The sequence below is a fragment of the Pectinophora gossypiella genome, chromosome 4 (assembly GCF_024362695.1).
Source record: "Pectinophora gossypiella chromosome 4, ilPecGoss1.1, whole genome shotgun sequence".
NCBI classification, from domain to species: domain Eukaryota; kingdom Metazoa; phylum Arthropoda; class Insecta; order Lepidoptera; family Gelechiidae; genus Pectinophora; species Pectinophora gossypiella.
In genome coordinates, this window is record NC_065407.1 from 2,952,942 (window position 1) to 2,975,741 (window position 22,800).

The following is a 22,800-nucleotide window of genomic DNA, read 5'->3' on the forward strand; positions in this document are numbered from 1 at the left end:
GTTAATAGCAACTTATGTAATTAAGTAGGTGTGATGAGTTTATTACGTACATAAGGGACGAATATTCGCATTAAGAAGTGAAAAAGTTATTGTACTTATACCTACCTACCTCTCAAAACAATTTGCACCGCAAATAAGATTTATGTTACCCGTGCTTACTAAATATTATTAGGTATGTACAGCTATAAGATTCACAGTGAATTCATCAGCTGTTTGTGCACGAAGGCAATCGCCCATGCTTCAAGCAGGTATACACAGTGATAAATAATGGTGAATTTACGTAAATAGCGACTTAGCATCAAACTTGGTAGAAGCTACAAGCTTCACGCAGCAAAGCGGGGTGGGTAGGCGCGCGATAGTACCGTGGTAAAATTATTTAAAATTTGGGTTATAAAATGCCTTGTTTAAGGAAGGCTAAACTAAACCTATTGTTCATAGGGACTTATTAAAGTGAGAAAATTATTGCCTTTTGTAATGAAGGCTATGTTAAGTTCATGTATTATTATCACGAAGGTAAGTATAAAATTCCCTATTGTATTTAAGCAAGTAGGTACTATTACGTTCGTTATTGTATTTTATGATTATAATGGATGACTGGATTATTGCACAGTAATGAAAAAAATAATGTAATAATTTAATGTTTGACGATTTTGGATTTATTTTAAGCTGCCTCACGGAGATGAAAAAATATCTATCAAACCGTGAGTTTGCAATATCGTAGGTGAAATGAATTTAACTAGGTCTTTGGAGAATTGCAACACTAAATAACACAAATTAAAGCAAGAATATGAAAGGAGATGAAAGGAAACTGGCACTCCCCTGGTTTCGGCGGCGAAGGTAGGTACGTGACGTAGCGAGAATATTCTTCACACCGCTCCGCGTCGATCTTTCTAGAAGTGCGCAGTTGCCGTTGCAATGGAATGTTCCATTCACCATACGCGCCAATCCAATTCTTGATGTTGACCGATGAGATTGCAGATATAAGGTCGCCAAAAAAACTTCTTGTAGGCGATAAAGGTACAAGATAAGAGAAATGCCTTTTAACTTTGAGAAAATTATAATAAAATAAAAATGAAATGCGCTGTACATGTGTGTTCGCGATCGGTTCTAATGGGAAGTGGAGGCGCCGCGGCCGGCGCGCGCGCGCGCGCCGCGTTTCCCCTTCACCCCGCGCCGCCCGCGCGGTTGTCGTAGACAGTTTAGTACCTACTGTAAATATTTATACATTTATAATAATTGAAGTTTATATTTATGTGTCTAAGTTACCGCTTTGGGCATGTGCCTGTATGGTAACCTATAGTTAAATTATTAGATAAATATATGTATAAATAAATGTCTAAAGCTGCTACTGAAAAGACAGACCCGTCAGGACATTCCCGGATCGATCGTCCGATGTCCGTTCTGTCGACGGTATTGCAGTGCTAATCCGAACCGTATCCGGACGCAGCCGACTGGCCTCAATGATACGTCAATTAGGATTGGACAGCTAGCCGAGCAAGTAGAAATTATGGAGAATCAGTCTGGTTATGGAAAGTGGTGATAGCATTAAAGCCAGGTTTTGTTGGGGGAAAGTGTGATCGATGGGTTTACGAGTAGCTCTAACTTATTTTATGACTTGAATACTTGCTTCTACGCTTGACTGCGAGTAAAAAACACAAACCGCTTTCGACTAGGGCTTGAAAACGGTTATGTCAGGCGTCGTACTTGGTTATATTACGAATCTTAGGTCTCGGTTAATGACAATAGGCTCACCCTCTATTACATGGGACTTAAAAATAGCTGGCGGGGAGTTAGTGTGTCTAATATGGTACACCTTTGGCTACGTCTTCGGGGTTATAGGTGTGAGGCTATGTTATATTACTTTTAGAAATCCTAAATGTACTTATATGTCTTAGAACACATCCTTCTTGAGCACAACAAGCGCCATCTACCCGAAGAAACTACATAAACAGTTCTCTACTTAACTATTCTGCACTATGCTAGGTACCGAGCACATTCTCGTTCCAAAATAAACTGTAAATGTTGTTCTTACGAGTGCATCCAAATGGGATGTTTATAGAACGCCGTTGCATTCGAATTTCAAATGAGTACGTTTTTTAGGCCGTCTGGGGGTAGGAATTAAATTAGAGCCAACAGCAAACTGTCTGCCACTCTATTTACGAACGTGATACTAAGTGGAGGAACAGACTTAATGGGGAATACACCCTTCGTTTTAATTAGTTGCCAGTTTGTACGTTTGAATGGATAAGTGGGTAAGTAGTTGGTAGAGCCTGGTAGAATGCTAACAATGGTTTCGTTTAATTCTACATGGATTCATAGAAATGAAGTTTAGCTTGTCTAGAGTGGGTTTATTTCAACTCCGTAATTCCTGGGGTTGCTTGACCAATGACAGACTTTCCAGGATGCGGTCACCAAAAACAATATAGATGGCGAGCCGGGAAAGTCCTTCATTATATGCAGGGTGTTAGTGACATCGTAACCAATATTCAGGGGGATGATTCAGACCATGTTTCTGAGTTAATATCAAGTGGAATGTTCCGTCGCAAAAGTCATGAAAATTTTAGAGCTTTTTAAATAATTTTTCGTTCCATACTTTTTTGTTCACGTTTGCAAATTCCACTTGATATCAACTCAGAATCATGGCCTGAATCGTCCCTCAAAGTTTTCGTTACGATGTCACTAACACCCTGTATAATCTTATGATGCCTGTATAATGTTCAATACAACGGTTTTTTGCCGATGATAGGTTTCGGATGTGGCGATCTGATTATAACCGAGTCCATAGAAAACAGGAAAAAACAGGACGAAACAGGAATTATTATGGAATTTATATTTAAAAAAGCAACCAGTGACGTTATAAAAAAAACGAGACAAGATGTTGCACTTATTATTACATTTTCTTTCATTAAAATACATAAATAAGTTAAATAGAAAAAGGAACACGTTTTTGTCACCTTCAGATTTGTCTTTATTTAGTAACTAGAATTTATTAATTTATCTTTAACCTAGGAAACTGCACAATTTAAAATAAAATTGAGATTAAAATGTTTTTGTTCAAATGTATAAAGATACTTAAGTAGACTTAAATTATAGTATTTAAAACTGTTTCAGTAAATTTTCTTCATAAAGCACGACTATTGCTTCCTTAGTGCATTACATTTGCATGATAACAAGGAAATTCGGTTAAATGTACATTTGAATGTATGTCTTGTACATTTGCAGGTAATCACAGAACACAACAGAGCATCACGCCTGTATCCCCGAAGGGGTAGGCAGAGGTTTATAGTACCTACAACTCCTCGGCGGCTGTAAATGTTCGACAGCGAGTGCGCGGAAATAAAAAGAAAAACTAAACGAATACGACACTTTTACTAAATAATTACAAAGGAAAATACATAAATAAAAAACGAAAATAACTTAAAACTCAACGACCGTTCTTAGAGAGCAAAAATTGAAGAAAAAAAAACAAAAGACAATCACACCATATAAAAGAATAAACCATAGAAATTCTTATAAACTAAGGAGATTGTATACAGGGTGTTAGTGACATCGTAACGAAAAAAAAAATGGAACGCCTATTTTATTGTACTAAAAACGATGGTGGGTGTTTTTCTTGTCGCAAATGTTTAATTAAGATTTTCAATTTTTACTGTGCCGCAATGTAAGTCGAACAACGCGCCACACAGACGCTAAACTTACGCGCGGCTACGTTACGCGTGTGAGATACGATGTTGATATCTAGGTAGGAGTTTTCATTCTCTTGTATTTAGATGCTTAGTAGTGGTTCAACGTTTAAAAATGTTGTTTGTTGAAGTAGTACACCTACTGCCACGATTTTTCACGCACGGTACCTACCTACCAGTTATTAAAACGTTCCTAACTTATTAACAATAAAAACCCTACTCTTGCCTTACCTTAATTGTTATTCCTTCGGATGAAGTACCTAGGTAGGTACCCTAGAACATGGGGACCGTTCAAGTATTACGTAAGCACCAAGGGGGGGTGGGGGGGTCTCTGTTTTGCTTATTTTGGATGACATGGGGGGTGGGGGGGTCTAGATGATGATTACGTCATCGTTAGTTATTCAAGTTCTTTCGGGGATTCCCGCAAATAATACATATATGCGTAGGCACTCGCTTTGAGAACTGATTAGGGGAATTACCGCGCATTAGGGAAATTACCGTGCGCTATTCACTTGTCTAATAATTCGCTCTCGTGCCGGCCGGCTGCAAGTGCGCATCTATCAGTATTGTTTTGTTTGGATTCTAAACGTATTGTAAGCATTGAAAGTTATCATTTGTGTTTATGTTGATGCAATTAGCCAAAGTTTAACGTTTTAATTATTTAAATTTAAATATCTTATTAGAATGTCATATCATATAGATAAATCCAAGTTATACCAAAAACTGTTCGAAAGTTTTAAAAAATCTCATACTGGGACAAAAAAAAGTGCAAAATGTACAAAAGTTAGTTAACGAAGTTTGGCGAAATTATAAATTACAAGCAAAGACAGATAAGGAACTAGATATTATTGTATCTAAGAGAATCGAAGAAGAATTGCAAGCGGCGACTAAAAATAAATCCAATCTGCTTCATTTTTTTTCCAAGGTGAGTAAATATAAACAAAGTTTCTCTTTACGTTCTGTAACAATTAAAACGATTTATGAGTAAAAAATATGATGGCCTATCTCAAAGTAAAAAGGTAAATGATTGATATTTTATTTCTTAAGATCGACTCCGGCAATTGGTCACAAAATACACGGTGTTTTCAATATCTGTATGTGAAGGGTTTCTGTGGGGAAAAGCTTTCAATAATATTTAAACGCTGGTTTTATTAAATACGATGAATTTATGTAGCTTAATAAGAGAATATCCAGCAGAACTCTTAGAAATTTTTCATTTTTAGGCAACGTCTTCTACCAGTAAACCTGCAGAAAAAACACAAATTATACAGCCATTTTCTAACATTGAAAAACAGAAAGAAGATAAAATTAAAACCGGCAATGAATCACAAGAGCAATGCGAAAATAATGATAATGCAGATAAACAAAGAGCAAAACCTTCTCAAGAAGCTTTGAAAAATAAAATTACTCTACTCGAAAAAAATCTGAACGCTTTGTATTCTGCCAGAGATACTATGCCAAATTGCGCTGAAGTTGATAAACAGATCATTAAGTTGCGCGAGGAACTAAAAACAGCAAAAAATACTTTAAACAGGAAGATTCAAAACGTAGTTGCCCAGAAGAAACACAGGGATGGTATGAAAAGAAAGTTAGAAGATATTTGTCAGGAAAATCCTGAAATAAAAAGAAGACTATCTCTGAGGGATTCAGTAGGACATCCTAAACTTGAAAGAGAGTCGCTGCTCGTCGTGCTAATGAACTGATGTGCATTATTCAAAATTTTAGAGCACCAAGATGTTGAATGGCTCGATGAGAGTGACGTAGACATTCCAAAATCGGATGAAAATGAGCAGACTCACAACACTGAGCAGCAATCCAATGTCATCGATAACTTAGAATCATGGATTCAGGTTTCATGGACTGAAGACTGTTAATGTGTTCCGAAAATATTCTTTATGTTAGTTATGTTCTTTATTATTCTACATTTTTTGTCATTTACTCTATGTGTATCAGTTAAACCTAATATTTCCATGAATTTTCCTATTTTAAAAATAACAATATAAAAAAACATTTATTACTAAAAATGTTTACGTAAGCATAGGGGGAGGGAGTAAGTGCTTTGCTTATTTTTGATGACAAGGGGGGCGGGGGGGTAAAAAATGGTAAGAAATCTGCTTACGTAATACTTGAACGGCCCCAGTCACGTCACGTAGGTATGCAACATCGCGTTTCCTCCGCGGTAGGTAGGTATCACACGCACTCACAAACACAACACCTTGCTCTTTAATAAACATCAACAATCTTCCATACTTTTGCGCAGTAAATGGTCTATGATCTATCATCATAGTCGACACTACTCATTTACAGAATGAAACAAACACTCACAAACACGAAAAAAATATCCTCGAAAAACATCACGCGATTCGGGTCAAGCTTAGTATTCGACTGAGCGGAAGCGCGCGGCGGCGTTAGCGCAAAGCATCAAAGGCGCCGACTAAGGGCGCCGACGACGCACCGGCCGCGGCCGCGTCGAGCCGACGACTAGAGAGAGAGAGAGAAGTATGTTTATGGTGCAAGTGACAGAGAAAGAAATAGTATCTGTTCGTATGCCTACTTTATTGGCGAGCGTTGCCCTTGACCCGTGCGCCGGCTATTCACCTGCGCATAGCTGAAGTTGTAGATACGTTATTATTATTATTGATGACATTGATAAAATTTAATAATTAGTAATTTTTATTTGTTTATTTTAAATGTGCGTTCTATGCAGCTTAAAACACAATATGGGACTGAAAAAAATCTATTATTTTTATGAATTTGGCGACAGGAAACTTCACTTGATACCTATCAACTCAAAGAAATACCTAGTATCTGTTCGTAATGCCTACTTTATTGGCGCGCGTTGCCCTTGATCCGTGAGGCTATTCACGTCCGAGTATCCATCAAGACAGATCAAACAAGCCCTAACTCGGAGGTCTTGCGTCCCAGGATCCTTTAATTATGTCTTAGAACCTTCTTGGCCTATGTGGTCCAGTGGTTGAGCGATGGGATGCGGAGGGTCCGGGTTCGTATTCCGGTGGGGAAATATCACAAAAATCTGTTTATAAGGCCTTTGGTTGGGACGTTACAGGCTGATCACCTGATTGTCCGAAAGTAAAATGATCCGTGCTTCGGAAGGTACGTGAAGTCGTTGCTCCCGTCTACTAGGTACTTATGTAAGCACGTAGCCGTTACATGAATATTGTACACAGAACAGGATAGGTTTAATTAGTTCTTTACTGATGATTTAACAATGAGATTTAAAACTACGAATAACTTAGTACTTAGTACCTCGGTACGGTACCAACATGTAACAAGAAAAATAAGATCACTCCACTGCCGTGTCACGCACAAGTCTGCTATCTTAAAATAGTCGAGTTACGAATAACCAGTGCAAAAGGGGTTTATATCCTATGCTTTACATAGTTCAGTAAAAACATTTTAAAATTTATTGATACTTTTTGAGATACAGAGGTTGACAAAGTCTGCTAACTTGATTTTTTTGCATGTGGGTCACGCCTAACTCATCTAACTAAAAGTTACAATAGATAGGCGTGACTACGATGAAGGCAATCCTAGCGATTCGCGACACTCTTTGTACTTGCAAACCCGGCGCCCAGGGAGGAAACACTTCCTGAATCTGAGAGAGAAGTCGAGGACCCAAAATGCTTTGAACCAGGCATAAAGGGGAAATATTTTTTGGTTTGAATAAGAATGGTAAACTTCTTTAGAACAGTGATACAGTGTAGTATCACTGAATCGAGTTTTGCAAGAACCATCGATGGGAGGATACAATACCAGGCTGGAAAACTGTTTGTTGTGAGAAAGCATACTCAAATGTGATGAGGATGTCTTGTGACTTTTCTTGTTGAATAAAGAATTGCAATAGATGTAACCCTGGGTTTTCATAACTGAGCAAGCGATAACATCATCGCTATTAATATTATTTTTAGTTTTGATCATCAATTGTAGCATCAAAATCGTAAATAGTTCATGAGCACAGGGTTATTTTGTTTATTGCTTTTGTTCCTAGATGATTCTCGTTCGCCGAATGCGATTTTTTGTAAAACATTTGTTGAACCTTTGCTGGATTCGGCTTCTTCAAGGGTTCTATGTATATTATACCCCCTTGGACCCGGTTTTTGTGGTTTGTCGCGAAACGGTTTCAGGTTTTGTGGACTGATGGTCTGTGTTGTCGATTTTGAGATAATATGTCAGATCGTCAATCTCTTTTAATCTCGAGAATACAAGAGTTCGCTGTGCAACCGAGAATTATTGTATCAGCTGCCATGGGGGTGTACCCTGGGTGTACACAAGTTAGGACGTGTTGATTGATCTCATCATAGCCAAGAAGAGAATTATATTTTTCTTTTGTGAGGTATAATTGTCACAATTCAAAGCCAAGTTCTTGTGGTTGCAAGGGTTGTTCAATACAGAGACAGAATGCTGATGCTGCATTATGGACTTTTCAGCCTGCAGTGGAACTGCCTTTCTCGAAAAATAATCTATTACGGTTGGTTTCCACATCCATAGTATGTACATATGATCCTAAGCTAAAAGCTTTTTTGGCAGTATTTTCAATTTTAACACCATCTTCTGAATATCTACAGATTTCATATGTGGAATAAGTCCCATAGATGTTTAGAGGGCGATCTAAATAATGAAGGTACCTACTGTTGACGAGGTTTTTGTTGTGGATGTGCAGGAGGCTATTTGCATGCCCAGGCTAGCTGTGGGGATTGCTGTTTTCAAGAACGTTGGTTCTGTTCATTGTGACGTTTGTCTCAAGGGTAAAATATGATACTGAGGCGAAGCAGGCGGAGGAGGCCAGTTTTTATAGTTTTATTTTCTACTTTCTTTGAGGGTTGTCCCTAGCAATAGAAAACCAAATTCTTACTCTGAAGTACAAACTTCACAGAATCCATTCTTGTACATTCTTGTTGAGAGTGGAGATCCATTTTCAGCAATGATCGTCTTGATTGACTCTTCTACGCTTGTGGCTGCAAAAAGCGTAAGGAGTATGTTTCGAGCCGGTGCAAACTTCCATCGTGTCTGGTACAGCGTACTTGTCTGCTATGCAAGCACGTATGCTTGCATAGCAGACAAGTTTTCGGGAGAGGGGAGTTATGCAGTCTAGCAGATTGTGTGGAGAAAGAGTAAATAAGTCGTCGGAAGGTACGACAATGCAGACTCTTGGCCACGAAAACATTATTTTATTTTGCGACGAACTACTGGAAGGTGTTTCCAAGGGGGTGTGGTGTGCTGGCCTTGAGGATGGTTGAATTTAGTAAGGGTTCAACAGATGTTTTTAGTAAGGGGTGGTGCATATGTGCCGATGATTTCGGAGTGATGAAAATTGTGAGGAGGAATTAATCGATTCCTGAAGGTTATGCCTAAAACATTTTTAGCTATGGCATTGTGATTGATGATTGCAAACATGCTGTTGGAATCCCATTTTTTTCATTGTATTGAGAAGAAGTTTGAACATAATTATATATTTCACAAATATTTTTTCTAAACATTCATTATATTTTAGATTATTTTATTTAAAATTATAAAATTACATAATTCTGAGCTCCTGATTGCTGATTGATGAATGTGTACAAAGCAAAAAAAATATGTCAGGGTAGAAAAAAAGGAATTCCCAACTTGTACATTAATATTTCCAATTTTGTAGATATCAAAATTAAACTAAGTACTTAATATAAATATTTTCCTTGTATCCATTTCACTTAGTCTACTCAACCCGGGCTACCCCAAAAAGCAGTCCTTATAGAAAGCTTGTAACGATCATCTCTTACCTCTAATAATTATCATAGATAGATTAAAGTTATAATAACAAACCGGCTGGATGTGCCACACTCTGCTAACTTAATATAGCACAGACCGCGTGACCACATCTCTATGGAAGAGTGGTCATGCACAACTCTTAAACTCGATTTAAATAAAAACTATTATAATAAAGAAAAAAATCAAAAGTGCCTGTTATTCAGAGTACTTTTTAGAATATTTTCTGATATTTTGATGACAGATATTTCACTTAATACGAACTTTACAGACGATTAACTGAAAAAAACTTTAAAGGCGATTTACTCAAAACAGCATTTTTTGAGATAGCAGAGATTCGTATGACACGGCAGTCCACTCGGACAATTTTTTTCTTTGAACATGCCGACATTGCCTACGCGGCGGAGTTGCCGAACTATCGATAGGTAGATTATCAATTGTTGAACTTGAAAATTGTCTAAACTATCGAAAGTAGTGATACTACATTTAGATCGATACTAGCGATAGTACCGATAGGTCTTGCTTTGTAACAATAATGGGTATTGATCTAAAAGATTTATTTATTTTCGATTTTTGTGTAGCGAGGTTTTGCGTAGGTACTTACATACTAAGTTGGTGGATGGTTGACATAGTAGGTAACTAATTACCTAATCTGTGGTGGTTGTGTTAGTTGGTTGTTAGTTATTCTAATGACAACAAAGAATACAATTATTTACTGTTTCAACTGTTTTAGGTAGATAATGGCCCTGATTCCTATGAGTAAATGAATGAATAACCCGGTCGAATCAAAAAGGTATCTCGCTGGTAACTTAATTCTGTCGGTTGTTTTAGATTTCTGCTTAAAATTGACGTGTATTCCATAAATTTTATGCCTGTTGATTATCCGTCCATTTAAGAATAAGAATAAAATAAATTTATAATTTACGATAGACAGAGAAAGAAATAGGATCGGTTCGTAGTGCCTACTTTGTAGGCCGCGCCGCCGCCGCGCCGCCGCCGCGCCGCCGGCGTGCGGAGCGGGGCGTGCGGAGCGGGGCGCGCGGCGCGGTGCGTGTGGCCGTTGACCCGTTCGAGCAGCTGTTGTCTCCATTACATCGAAAATTTTCGATAATTTGTCATTATTGTTTTTTTTATTGAAATTTGGGTTCTATGCAGCTAAAAGCACAATATGGAATTGAAAATAATTAAAAACAAAACTCAAAATTTCATGAATTTTGCGACGGAAAATTCCACTAGATATTAACTCAGAATCATGGTCTGAATCATCCCTTTCAGTATTCGTTACGATGTCACTAACACCCGGTATAATTTATAAAAAAAATATAAAATCCATATTAAAATGTTCGTGCGTCGTTTACAGCGGCTATGTTTAGTCCCATGTTATAGAAGGCGGGCCCATTGCCATTAACCGGGCACAAATCCTAGAAACCACGCGTTACAAATAACCTTGATCCAAACATGAATTCAAACTCATAAAATTGAATTACCTCCACCAACCCGCAGTGGAGCAGCGTGGTGGAGTATGCTCCATACCCTCTCCGGTTGATTGAGAGGAGGCCTGTGCCCAGCAGTGGGACGTATATAGGCTATTTAAGTAAAGCCCGAACCGGCATTCGAACCAGGGACACTATGATGTAAATCAACATACATACATACATACATACATACATAAACTCACGCCCGTAATCCCTAATGGGGTGGGCAGAGCCACAAGTAATCAAAGACAACTTGCAGCCACTGTTGATACGAAGTCCAAAGATGGATATGATGAACCTTATGGTGATAAGGGATCAGCCTATCGCCCATAACATTAGTCCATCATGTTAGAGGACACAATCCCTCTGTCGGTTTTTACGACATGCCCGGGAAGAGAAGCAGCTGAACGTGTTCTATGTTTTTTATATGCTCCCAGAACAGCATAGAAGCAAATAAAGCATGTAAATCAAGCATTCTAAGAATAAAGCTAACACGGATTCTGTACGTATGCATTGCAGGTAATCGTCGTAACTAAAATACCAATTAACATAACATAAGCTCACGACTATATCCCAATTGGGGTAGCCAGAAGTACATCCATCGCAAGATGAACTAAGTACCCACACCTCACCGAACTTTCTGTTAGACCAACGTGATAGGTTGTGAGCCGTATCGCCGTCACTATGTAAGTGAAAACTGCGCTCAAAATAAATTAATAACTGATTGGTGCACTCCGGTACCGGGATTAGAACCGACGTACGGTCACGAGCATTAATATGTATATACTTTGGTACCATATCACATTAACTTTTTTGACAAATTGGACTGTAAGTCTCACTAAATGTCAAATATGTTAGTGCGACAGAGTCCTAAAGTGGGTACATTATATTGCTCGTGACTGTACCCCATTTGAAAAGCAAGGCAGTGCAACCACAGGACCACAGCAACTCTACTAATCAAATAGGTACAATTTATTTATCATTTATTAGATACATTTATCAATTTATTAGATAAAACCTTACGTAATTTTGACTGAATTTTTTTTAGTGAAAACAAGTTATTTATTTTTTATTGAATGCCTTATACATTCAAAAGACGTATTTTAAAATTCGAATATATTAAACAAAACCAAAAAGATATCATTTCACAAACACGATTCGAAATTCGAACGAACTTCCATAACTCTATTAGAGACAAAACTAATTATATTCACTGTGATTGGTTGAAAGTTTAAACTCGTTCCGAATTTCGTCCAATCGTAGCGGTCTCCCTGACAATCAGTAGCCGACAATTAAGCGAAGAAGCGGCGAGGGTATGTGTTGAATAAATGATGGCTTGCAAATAGCTCGGTACCACTATGCCAACTGTGAACAGAACAGACTATCATGGAGACGTCTGGTATAATTTAATAATAGTGAGTGGATATTTTTAGGAATAGTTGAAAGTTTGATCTATGTATATTTTCTTCGCCTTGTCTGCACGGCAACTGCGCCGCGCCCGGCGCGAATTATATCGAGGGTTCCACCAATAGTCGTACGACGTCTATCTACGTAGAAAGCCATTCTCTGCGCTTATTGGTCGAAGCCGACGATATTATAATTCGCGACGCGCGCCGTGGTCATCGTGCAAATACTACAGAAAGAAATCGCTTTTAGCGATAAGGCCGTCAATTACCATGTACCTAGTTAAAATCTCCTTTTGTAAGTATGTCTTTTTTTAGTTTAGTGTCATCATAAAGCTTTTTTTTTTAATTTATCGTATCCCAATTTGTACGTTGACTTCTGATTATTCTGACACACTAAAGCTGGATGTTGACTTCAGGGGGGTCAAAATGGCTACATCGAAGCAATTCATCTAAGCAATATTGCTGCAATAAAGCAATATTGCAATTTGACATTTGCGCATATAAATGTAAGTGCGCAATCCAAACAAATGTCAAATAGCAATATTGCTTTATTGCAGCAATATTGCTTAGATGAATTGCTTCGATGTAGCCATTTTGACCCCCCTGATTATACTTGATGTACTTCAATAAGGAATTGCGGGAATGAGTCTGTATGTCTGTTTTTACTCGAAACTCGACCTTAACAGTTGCTCCAACAACTTCTAACATCAGCAACCCAAAATATAATTTATTCAGCAATACCGTACGTTGTTTTTACAAGCTCATCAAATTATTAACCACCGAAATGCGCCAACAATAACTTTATTGAGGAATTAGCAAACACGCGTTTTCAAAGTCGTAACTCTTTAATATGTCGTGATTTATTCGCCAATAATATTTTATTAGGGCTATAAAACATCTCAGGCCCTTTTCAGGAAACCCTTCCTTATGCCACGAACACATTTTTCGTAGCGATGACAAAAATTACCGACGTATTCATGGTACAGGCGGGTACCGAAATGTTTACGAATATTGCTACCGATTCTGGCGGATTCAAGTATTTTTTTTATTTTAGTTTGAATCTAAGACCTTCAACTAAAACAGCCTATATGCGTCTCACTGCTGGTCCATAGAATAAGGAATAATACTACGTATAGAACGGCAATTCTCCCCATGTGGTTTATGCTAAAACTAGCGACCACTTCCTTCCTTCCATGAAAAGGACGGTGATGTCATTTAAGTGGTCAACCTAAAACAAAAGAAAGTTTTATCTACTAGTTCTATGTGATCTCCGCGACACTAATGTACGTACGCACCAAACACTATTGTCTTAAGTGTCTAATACTGCTAATCTATACTTATAATAAATCTGTAGAGAGGTCAATTCTGTACATTAAATATTTTTTCAAAATAACTATCAGGGGGTGATAAGTGGTCGATACTGATGCCAAAAATGCAATCAGTAAAATTTTTGTCTGTCTGTCTGTCTGTCTGTCTGTCTGTCTGTATGTTCCTTATAGAAACAAAAACTACTGGACGGATTTTAATGAAACTTGGTACAATTATTCTTCACACTCCTGGACAGGTTATAGTATACTTTTCATCACGCTACAATCAATAGGAGCAGAGTAGTGAAGGGAAATCCTTTTGTATGAAAAATCTAAACCGCTCAAGTTAGACGTTTGAAATTTGGCATGCAGGTACCTTAGATACCGTAGAGGTGCACTAAGAAAGGAATTCCCGAAATTCCTACGGGAACGGGAATTAGCGGGAAAATCCTTTTGTATGAAAAATCTAAACCACTCAAGTTAGACGTTTGAAATTTGGCATGCAGGTACCTTAGATGCCGTAGAGGTGTACTAAGAAAGGAATTCCCGAAATTCCCACGGGAACGGGAATTAGCGGGAAAATCCTTTTGTATGAAAAATCTAAACCACTCAAGTTAGACGTTTGAAATTTGGCATGCAGATACCTTAGATACCGTAGAGGTGCACTAAGAAAGGAATTCCCGAAATTCCCACGAGAACGGGAATTAGCGGGAAAATCCTTTTGTATGAAAAATCTAAACCGCTCAAGTTAGACGTTTGAAATTTGGCATGCAGGTACCTTAGATACCGTAGAGGTGCACTAAGAAAGGAATTCCCGAAATTCCTACGGGAACGGGAATTAGCGGGAAAATCCTTTTGTATGAAAAATCTAAACCACTCAAGTTAGACGTTTGAAATTTGGCATGCAGGTACCTTAGATACCGTAGAGGTACACTAAGAAAGGAATTCCCGAAATTCCCACGGGAACGGGAATTAGCGGGAAAATCCTTTTGTATGAAAAATCTAAACCACTCAAGTTAGACGTTTGAAATTTGGCATGCAGATACCTTAGATACCGTAGAGGTGCACTAAGAAAGGAATTCCCGAAATTCCCACGAGAACGGGAATTAGCGGGAAAATCCTTTTGTATGAAAAATCTAAACCACTCAAGTTTGAAATTTGTCATGCAGGTACCTTAGATACCGTAGAGGTGTACTAAGAAAGGAATTCCCGAAATTCCCACGGGAACGGCAATTAGCGGGAAAATCCTTTTGTATGAAAAATCTAAACCACTCAAGTTAGACGTTTGAAATTTGGCATGCAGGTACCATAGGTACCGTAGAGGTGCACTAAGAAAGGAATTCCCAAAATTCTCACGGGAACGGGAATTAACGGGAAAATCCTTTTGTATGAAAAATCTAAACCATTCAAGTTAGATGTTTGAAATTTGGCTCGCAGGTACCTTAGATACCGTAGAGGTGCACTAAGAAAGGAATTCCCGAAATTCCCACGGGAACGGGAATTAGCGGGAAAATCCTTTTGTATGAAAAATCTAAACCATTCAAGTTAGACGTTTGAAATTTGTCATGCAGGTACCTTAAATACCGTAGAGGTACACTAAGAAAGGAATTCCCGAAATTCCCACGGGAACGGGAATTAGCGGGAAAATCCTTTTGTATGAAAAATCTAAACCACTCAAGTTAGACGTTTGAAATTTGGCATGCAGGTACCATAGGTACCGTAGAGGTGCACTAAGAAAGGAATTCCCGAAATTCCCACGAGAACGGGAATTAGCGGGAAAATCCTTTTGTATGAAAAATCTAAACCACTCAAGTTAGACGTTTGAAATTTGTCATGCAGGTACCTTAGATGCCGTAGAGGTGTACTAAGAAAGGAATTCCCAAAATTCTCACGGAAACGGGAATTAGCGGGAAAATCCTTTTGTATGAAAAATCTAAACCACTCAAGTTAGACGTTTGAAATTTGGCATGCAGGTACCATAGGTACCGTAGAGGTGCACTAAGAAAGGAATTCCCGAAATTCCCACGGGAACGGGAATTAGCGGGAAAATCCTTTTGTATGAAAAATCTAAACCACTCAAGTTAGACGTTTGAAATTTGGCATGCAGGTACTTTAGTAAACTTAAAGCTTAGTTGCAACAGGATATTACAAAATTCCCACGGGAACGGTAGTTAGCGGGAAAAACATTTGTATGAAAAAATCAAATCTAAATAAAAGGAGAAACTGACTGACTCAGTGACTGACATATCAACGCATAGCCTGAACGGCTAAACGTAGGCATTTGAAATTTGGAAGGGACATAGCTTAGGTACCGTAGAGGTGCACTAAGAAAGGAATTCCCGGAATTCCCACGGGAACGGAAATTTGCGGGAAAATCCTTTTGTATGAAAAATCTAAACCGCTTAAGTTAGACGGTTGAAATTTGGCATGCAGGTACCTTAGTTAACTTAAAGCTTAGTTGCAACAGGATATTGCAAAATTCCCACGGAAACGGGAGTAAGCGGGAAAAAAACATTTGTATGAAAAAATCGAAACCGCGTAAGATAGATGTTTTCAATTCAATTCAATTAAATTATTTATTGCATTCCATGTAGTACAATGGGGTGTTACATAGGCATAGGAACTAAAACATGGACCCTGTAGGGCACAGCAACGTTGAAGGGAAGAGAGGAAGTGTGTATTAAAATTAAAACTCAATGAACAATCAATTAAAAAAAAAATCAATTCAATCAATTGATTCAATCTAGCATGCATGCATACCTTAGTAAATATAAAGTTTATTTTTGGCTGTATTTTGAAAAATGGGAGTTATTGGGAAAAAAAAAATATGAAAAAATCTAAACTGCATAAGTATGCACTCCCACACACACAAAGATCTCTCTCTTATATAACACGCCACGCGGACGAAGTCGCGGGCAAAAGCTAGTAGTCTTATAAAATTAAATACAAAAATATTTTGGATGATATAAGATTTAAATTTCGTAATAAATAAATTTATTTTATTCATTCTTATTCGTAATAAAATCAGTCAATTTATAAATTAAAAATAATAATTTAAGTCGTAAAATTATATTAAGTACTTACCTTTACTTATCTTGCGAATAAATATTTATTCAGCAAGCAATGTTGAATTAATCACGATCTCATATGAATAAAAAATATATTTTAAAAAAGATAAACATTTTCGCCGTCGCTATTACAACTTCCATATTTTTTTCCTTACAATATACTCGTTAGGATACAACACGTTACCGGAATTGGGTCAATGCAATAAATAAGATTTGGGATAATATCCATATTTATGTTTTTTTTTCATTAATAATTCAGTGAAAATATTATTTATTACAGTTTATTTGCTTGGATCATAGATATAATTGATATCACTTGGTTTCCAGGATTTGTGTTTTTTTTTTTTAATTGGGTCGCCCCTTATTACATGGGACTTAAACATAGCTGGCGAGGAGTACACACAGAGCGGTCAAACAATAACCCTCGTTTCGTGTTTCGCCGCAGTCGGATAGACATTTATGGCCACGCTTGAGTGGGTGCTAGAAAATATTGGATCAGGAAATACATTTAGTACTCCCAACACTTCTCTCCAGCCAATTCCCTCTTCGTAGGTATTCATCCGAAAACGCCATTTTCCGTATTGTTGGCAAGAGCCGCGCAGTGCCAAAATATCTTTTTGCGGCCTGTAGAGTTAGTGTGTCTGTTGCAGTCGCCTCGACGTCGCCACCAACATTACGCTCTTCCCTTTCACTCGGGGGAGCTAAAATGTTTTAATCAAGTTGAATTTTTAAAGGAAACAATACTGTACGATCACGAGTACTAGTATACCCTTTGAAACCATGTCACATTAACTTTTTGACAAATTAAACAGTAAGTCTCTTTAAATGTTAAATATAATAGTGCGACAGAGTTCTAAAGTGGGTACATGATATTGCTCATAACTGTACATGATTTTTAAACAGGCCTCGCTTTAGTGTAAGTCATAAATATTTTGTCTTAAATTTTGTACCGGATGAGAGCCCTCAGCGCTCCCCATTTGTCCAGCCATGTAGTTCATGTCATATGCAGCAAATCCACAATAGGTAAGTCACGTCACAACCGGAACAGGTTATATACCTAAAACACCTCATTTTGTACAGACACTACACTGACGTTATCGTACACGTACTACTGTGACGTCTGACGTCATACGATTGAAGACTTAAAGTAAGACCGAGGAGGGGGGAGTGTGTTGTTTGAGGTAAACCTAGCTCAGAATGGAGAGCAGAGAGTTGCCATTCTATGCGTAGTTCGTTATTCTATGGAAAGCCATTTTTTTGTTCTGTCTGTTTCTTAACATATTTCTTAATGTAAGAAAAATATAATATGCAAGTCTTAGCAACATCGTAGCGCCCCTGTTTTGCCATCGTCCTGTAATTGCTAAATTTATGGCGCCCATACTAACGCAATTGTGGCTGCGACGGTAGCGCGTATCAGTCTAAATTAGATTTTGGTAACGCGCAAAATGGTTGTCAGCGAAAGTGGGATCGAGTTATTTATTTCTCCTAAATTAATTATTACTTTTATCGTGAATTTATTAAGGGCAAGACACAGTAAACAGACTTGTATTAACGAACGATTAAATATTTTTGAAATTATTCGACGATGTAGCTATGCACATAATACAATAGCCACGATTCCTGCAGACACATCCTAATTTTATTTTAATGCATTTTATTGGGCTGAATTTCCCTTGGGTTGGAAGGTCAGATAGGCGGTCGCTTCTATAATAAACCGAACCTGTCAAATCTTTAGGTTAGGTAAACGGACCCTGTGAAAAAGGGATTAAGTTATACCTGTCATTTTCTGATATACCGAAGACTAAAATTTTTGACCTGTTTTGAAACTAGCTTGTGTAATGCGTGAGTTTGTTTACAAAAATCATACACACATAAACTCACGCCTATTTCCCACCGGGGAAAGCAGAGACTATAGAATTCCATTTGTCAAAAATCACTTGATGTGGTTGGTCATTGACCTCATAATAACCCACACCATAGAGAAGAAGACCTGTGGCTTGTGTTTACGTATGTGTATGAATGTTGTATGTATGTATGGTTAATCTCGTCCTCATTTAACTTTGGCAAGATAAAACCCTCATCAATTTCATACTTTTCCGGCTTAACATTGCCGGGCGACATATCCTTTGATCAATAGAACCATATTCACCTGTTAAACACGGTTTGTTTATGAATTATACCAACAAAAGATATGGAGCGCTTCGAGAGTTGAAACTCGGCAAAAACTCGGCTCTTAGACAACAGACAGCAAATCCTTTGAAATACCCTCGGAACATAGCTTTCAACGATTCTTGCTGTGTACACTAGACCATTTCAGTGTACCTACACCATTTTATACTACTGGGCAAGGTTAATTCCATTTGCAGCACATCAAACATTAGTCTTCAAAAAAAGATTTTATACTTACCAAAAGACTTTTTATTTTTATCATGAAATAGGCCAGTCATTTCAAATATTGTAAGTGGTCGCAAAACTTATTTATTTTTATGTAAGTAAAAGTTATGTATGTAAAATTGTCTAAAAACTGTCAAAATGGTTGTGTTTTCTCCAAGATAATGAATAGTCCACTTTGGTCACAACATCCGTTTGGCACACTTTGCTCCCAATATTTTTTATACAAGCCACCATAATTCTAATTACTTATTTTCAAGAGTCGAAATGCTTTTTTAAATTGAAATGTTGTTTACATTAGTTAATGGGGCTAACGGATGGTCAATAAAAATATTTTATTAGGTCATAATGAACTGGGGGTTAAAAAGGCCACGTCGAAACAATTCATCTTAAAAAACAATATTGAAATCTGTCATTTGTTTGCTTTGCGCACTTATTTTTATATGCGCAAATGTTAAATTGCTTCTTTAGATGAAAAAAAAAGTAAAAGTGGCCTTTTTAACCCCCCTGACACTTAAAAAAAATCACAAATAGGTGACCAAAATAAACAAACTCAAATAAGCGATAGACTGTTTATCATAACTCCACGGCTCTCCATAATAGCTCTACGTTTTATGACAGATCTAAATCTTTGTAACAATTAACAGTTCTTTGTCACGCGTCTCTTTCCTTTTGGCGCATAAAGAAACATTTTAGTGTATGTACTTATGCACCTAATTGGGGTATAGTTGTGAGCTTATATTGGGTATGACAACTGTAAGGGCTATTGCAAATCAACAGCAAATACAGTCCATCATGCTTAATAATTCTTTAGATGCTTAAGCACTAATGTATAAAGCTGATGTGCGTGGTACCAGGCGATATATATGGAAACGGGATTCTGAGGCCCTAGATTAGAGCGCATTGGGACGTGAACAAAAAATAAAAACATAAAGTTTTAAATGTTAGTATTGTCCCGGATACACTTTTAAATTTACTTTGTGCTGTGTGTGTAATTTCTTTTTAACTTTTACTCTGTTTGTGATGTCTTTTTGCTTTTATTTGCAATTTTAAGATATGGGCCTGGCTTGAAATAACTATCATATATGACGATTATATTATTATTAATGTCTCATACCTACGTAAATGGGGTGCATATCTGTGTGGTGAGGTGTACTTCTAAACTGACTTTGTTCGCAACTCGGCGGCGGCCCGAGGCGTCCTCTTTAATTTATTTTCAAAATTAACGTCGACTCGTACGAACTTGCAAGTGAGATAAGTCACTGTGTAGTCACGTGCCTTTTACAATAATTTTAATTTATTTCAGAAGTTACAAGCAGCGGAGGAAAAGCCCTATCGCAAGGGTAGAAAGTCGTGTCATGCACAGGGAGCTTTCACTATAAGTACATATATAGTAATAAAAATCACCTGATAACCTGAATGTCCAAAAGTACGTCGATCCATGCTTCGGAAGGCACGTTAAGCCGTTGGTCCCGGTTACTACTTACTGATGTAAGTACGTAGTCGTTACATTAGTCATGACAGATCCTTTGGCGGCTCAATAATAACCCTGACACCAGAGTTGATGAGGTTGGTAATTCACATCACAACCCACACGATATAAATAAGATAGTAGATACCTACATAAAATATAAGCACGTTTCGATGCATATGATTAAATGTTGAACTTTGATTTACTCTAAGATATTATTATTTCATAAATGCAATTTGCAGTGTGTTTAAACTCACGCCTATTTCCCACCGGAGTAAGCACAGACTATGGAATTCCATTTCCTTCGATTCTGATATACTTCTCTTGCTTCCTCCGCTTTCATCAATCGATTTACCAACTCATTGCCAATAGATGGACTGGTTATCATGTTGGAGAGGATAATAATGCCTTAGTCTTTTAGTCGGATGTAGGTCGGATTACATTTTCGGAGTGAGAAACAACTGAACAAATTCTGTGCCATTTCTTTATTTAAAAAGTCAGTCGTAAACATATCTCGCAGTTTGCCCACTTCTCTCGCTTCAAGTTTAAATAAAGAACAGTTTTAAATGTATAAAATACATGCAACTCAGTCTCTAGCGTATAAACTTGATATCAAGTTGCCAACTGATAAGAACATCTGCTGTAATTTATTGCTTGTGAACGTCACATGGACAGATTTACTGAACTCTCGTACTTTAGTAGTTCGACTTGTAACAAACTTATACAGGGTGTTAGTGACATCGTAACGAATACTGAGGGGGATGATTTAAACTGTGATTCTAAGTAATATCAAGTGGAATTTCCGTCGCAAAAGTATGGAACTGAAAATTTTAAAAAAGCACTAAAATTTTCATGACTTTTCCGGCACGATAATCAACTCATAATCATGTCTCACTAACATACACATGTACTTGTATGGTTACCTGTACATACTTGTACGGAGTGTAAGTGAATTTTCCGACAGAAAATTCCACTTGTTATAAACTCAAAATCAATGTCTGAATCATTCCCCTCAATATTCGTTACGATGTCACTAACACCCTGTATACGACAAGATACAGTTACCTACATCGTATTGCGTTGAATTTTTGCGCTTACAATCCGGAGGTCTCAAATTCGAATCCCGGTGGGGATCAAAAAAACTACTATGTGCTTTCTAGTTTAGTTAGGACATTACAGGCTGATCACCCGATTGTCCAAAAGTAAGATGATCCGTGTTTCGCAAGACACGTTAAGCCGTTGGATCCGGTTATTATTTTATTGCTATGTAAGTACGGGATCCTTTCATGAGTAATGTCAGAAGCCTTTGGTGGCTCAATAATAACCACAAGGGTTACTAAGGTCGATTGTATTTCTGTCTTAGACCAGTCGTAGATAATTAAAGCACATAATAACGGGTTCTTACCGCGTTTAAATGGGGATATGAGACTCACCGATATTTCGACACTGTTGCAAGTGCCATGATCACGGGATGACTGATGAGATTGGAGTGGAGTAGGTAGATCCATAATTTTCTACGGGCAGACATATCTGTCCGTGGTCTAGTGGTAAGAGCGTTAGGCTCACGATCTGGAGGTCCGGGTTCGATTCCCGATGGGGACTTTGTGAGACTGTCCTTTGTTTGGTAAGGACTTTTCAGGCTTGAATCACCTGATTGTCCGAAAAACTAAGTTGATTCCGTGCTTCGGAGGGCACGTTAAGCCGTTGGTCCCGGCTATTAGCCGTAAAAACACCTCCACCAACCCGCAGTGGAGCAGCGTGGTGGAGTATGCTCCATACTCTCTCCGGTTGATTGAGAGGAGGCCCAGCAGTGGGACGTATGTAGGCTATTTATGTTATGTTATGTTTATGTTATGTATTAATGTCCGCGTGGTTTCTGTCCTGTGTTGAATGTAAGTCCGGAAGTAATAAATGTTTCTTTCCTTGAAATCTGTACATCGCCATCTATATTGTTTTTGGAGTAGCCTGGAAATCCCCTCATTGTAACAGAATGATTTACATAAAGGCATCGGCACATCTATACATAGGTAGGTACCTCTTGAAGAAGGTAGAGATGTCATATATCTGAGTGAGGCAAGCGTGTAAGGAGGAAGGAAGATTGGCCCACATGAACACAATACGAGCCATTGTTGTGGCACAAAAGCCACCTCTATTAATTAACCGTCAGATAGATAGTCGATATACCGTGCTACCGACCGTCTGTACTGTTGAGCTCGGGAAAATATACGCAAATATA

General features: G+C 37.8%; 1 protein-coding gene across 1 annotated transcript; it reads left to right on the forward strand.

Moving 5' to 3' along the window:
• The first annotated feature begins 3,963 nt into the window (after positions 1-3,963).
• LOC126366413 (uncharacterized) lies at positions 3,964-5,621 on the forward strand. Its single transcript, XM_050009522.1, has 3 exons — positions 3,964-3,978; positions 4,384-4,608; positions 4,907-5,621. Exons 1-3 carry the CDS (start codon positions 3,964-3,966, stop codon positions 5,384-5,386), a joined length of 720 nt encoding a protein of 239 aa, XP_049865479.1. The 3' UTR covers positions 5,387-5,621.
• Positions 5,622-22,800: the final 17,179 nt, after the last annotated feature.

What these genes read in the sequence shown, in the direction of transcription:
- LOC126366413 (XM_050009522.1), top strand. An exon ending in TGCTTCATTTTTTTTCCAAG is followed by an intron (nt 4,609 to 4,906) that starts GTGAGTAAATAT and finishes TTTCATTTTTAG; the next exon opens with GCAACGTCTTCTACCAGTAA.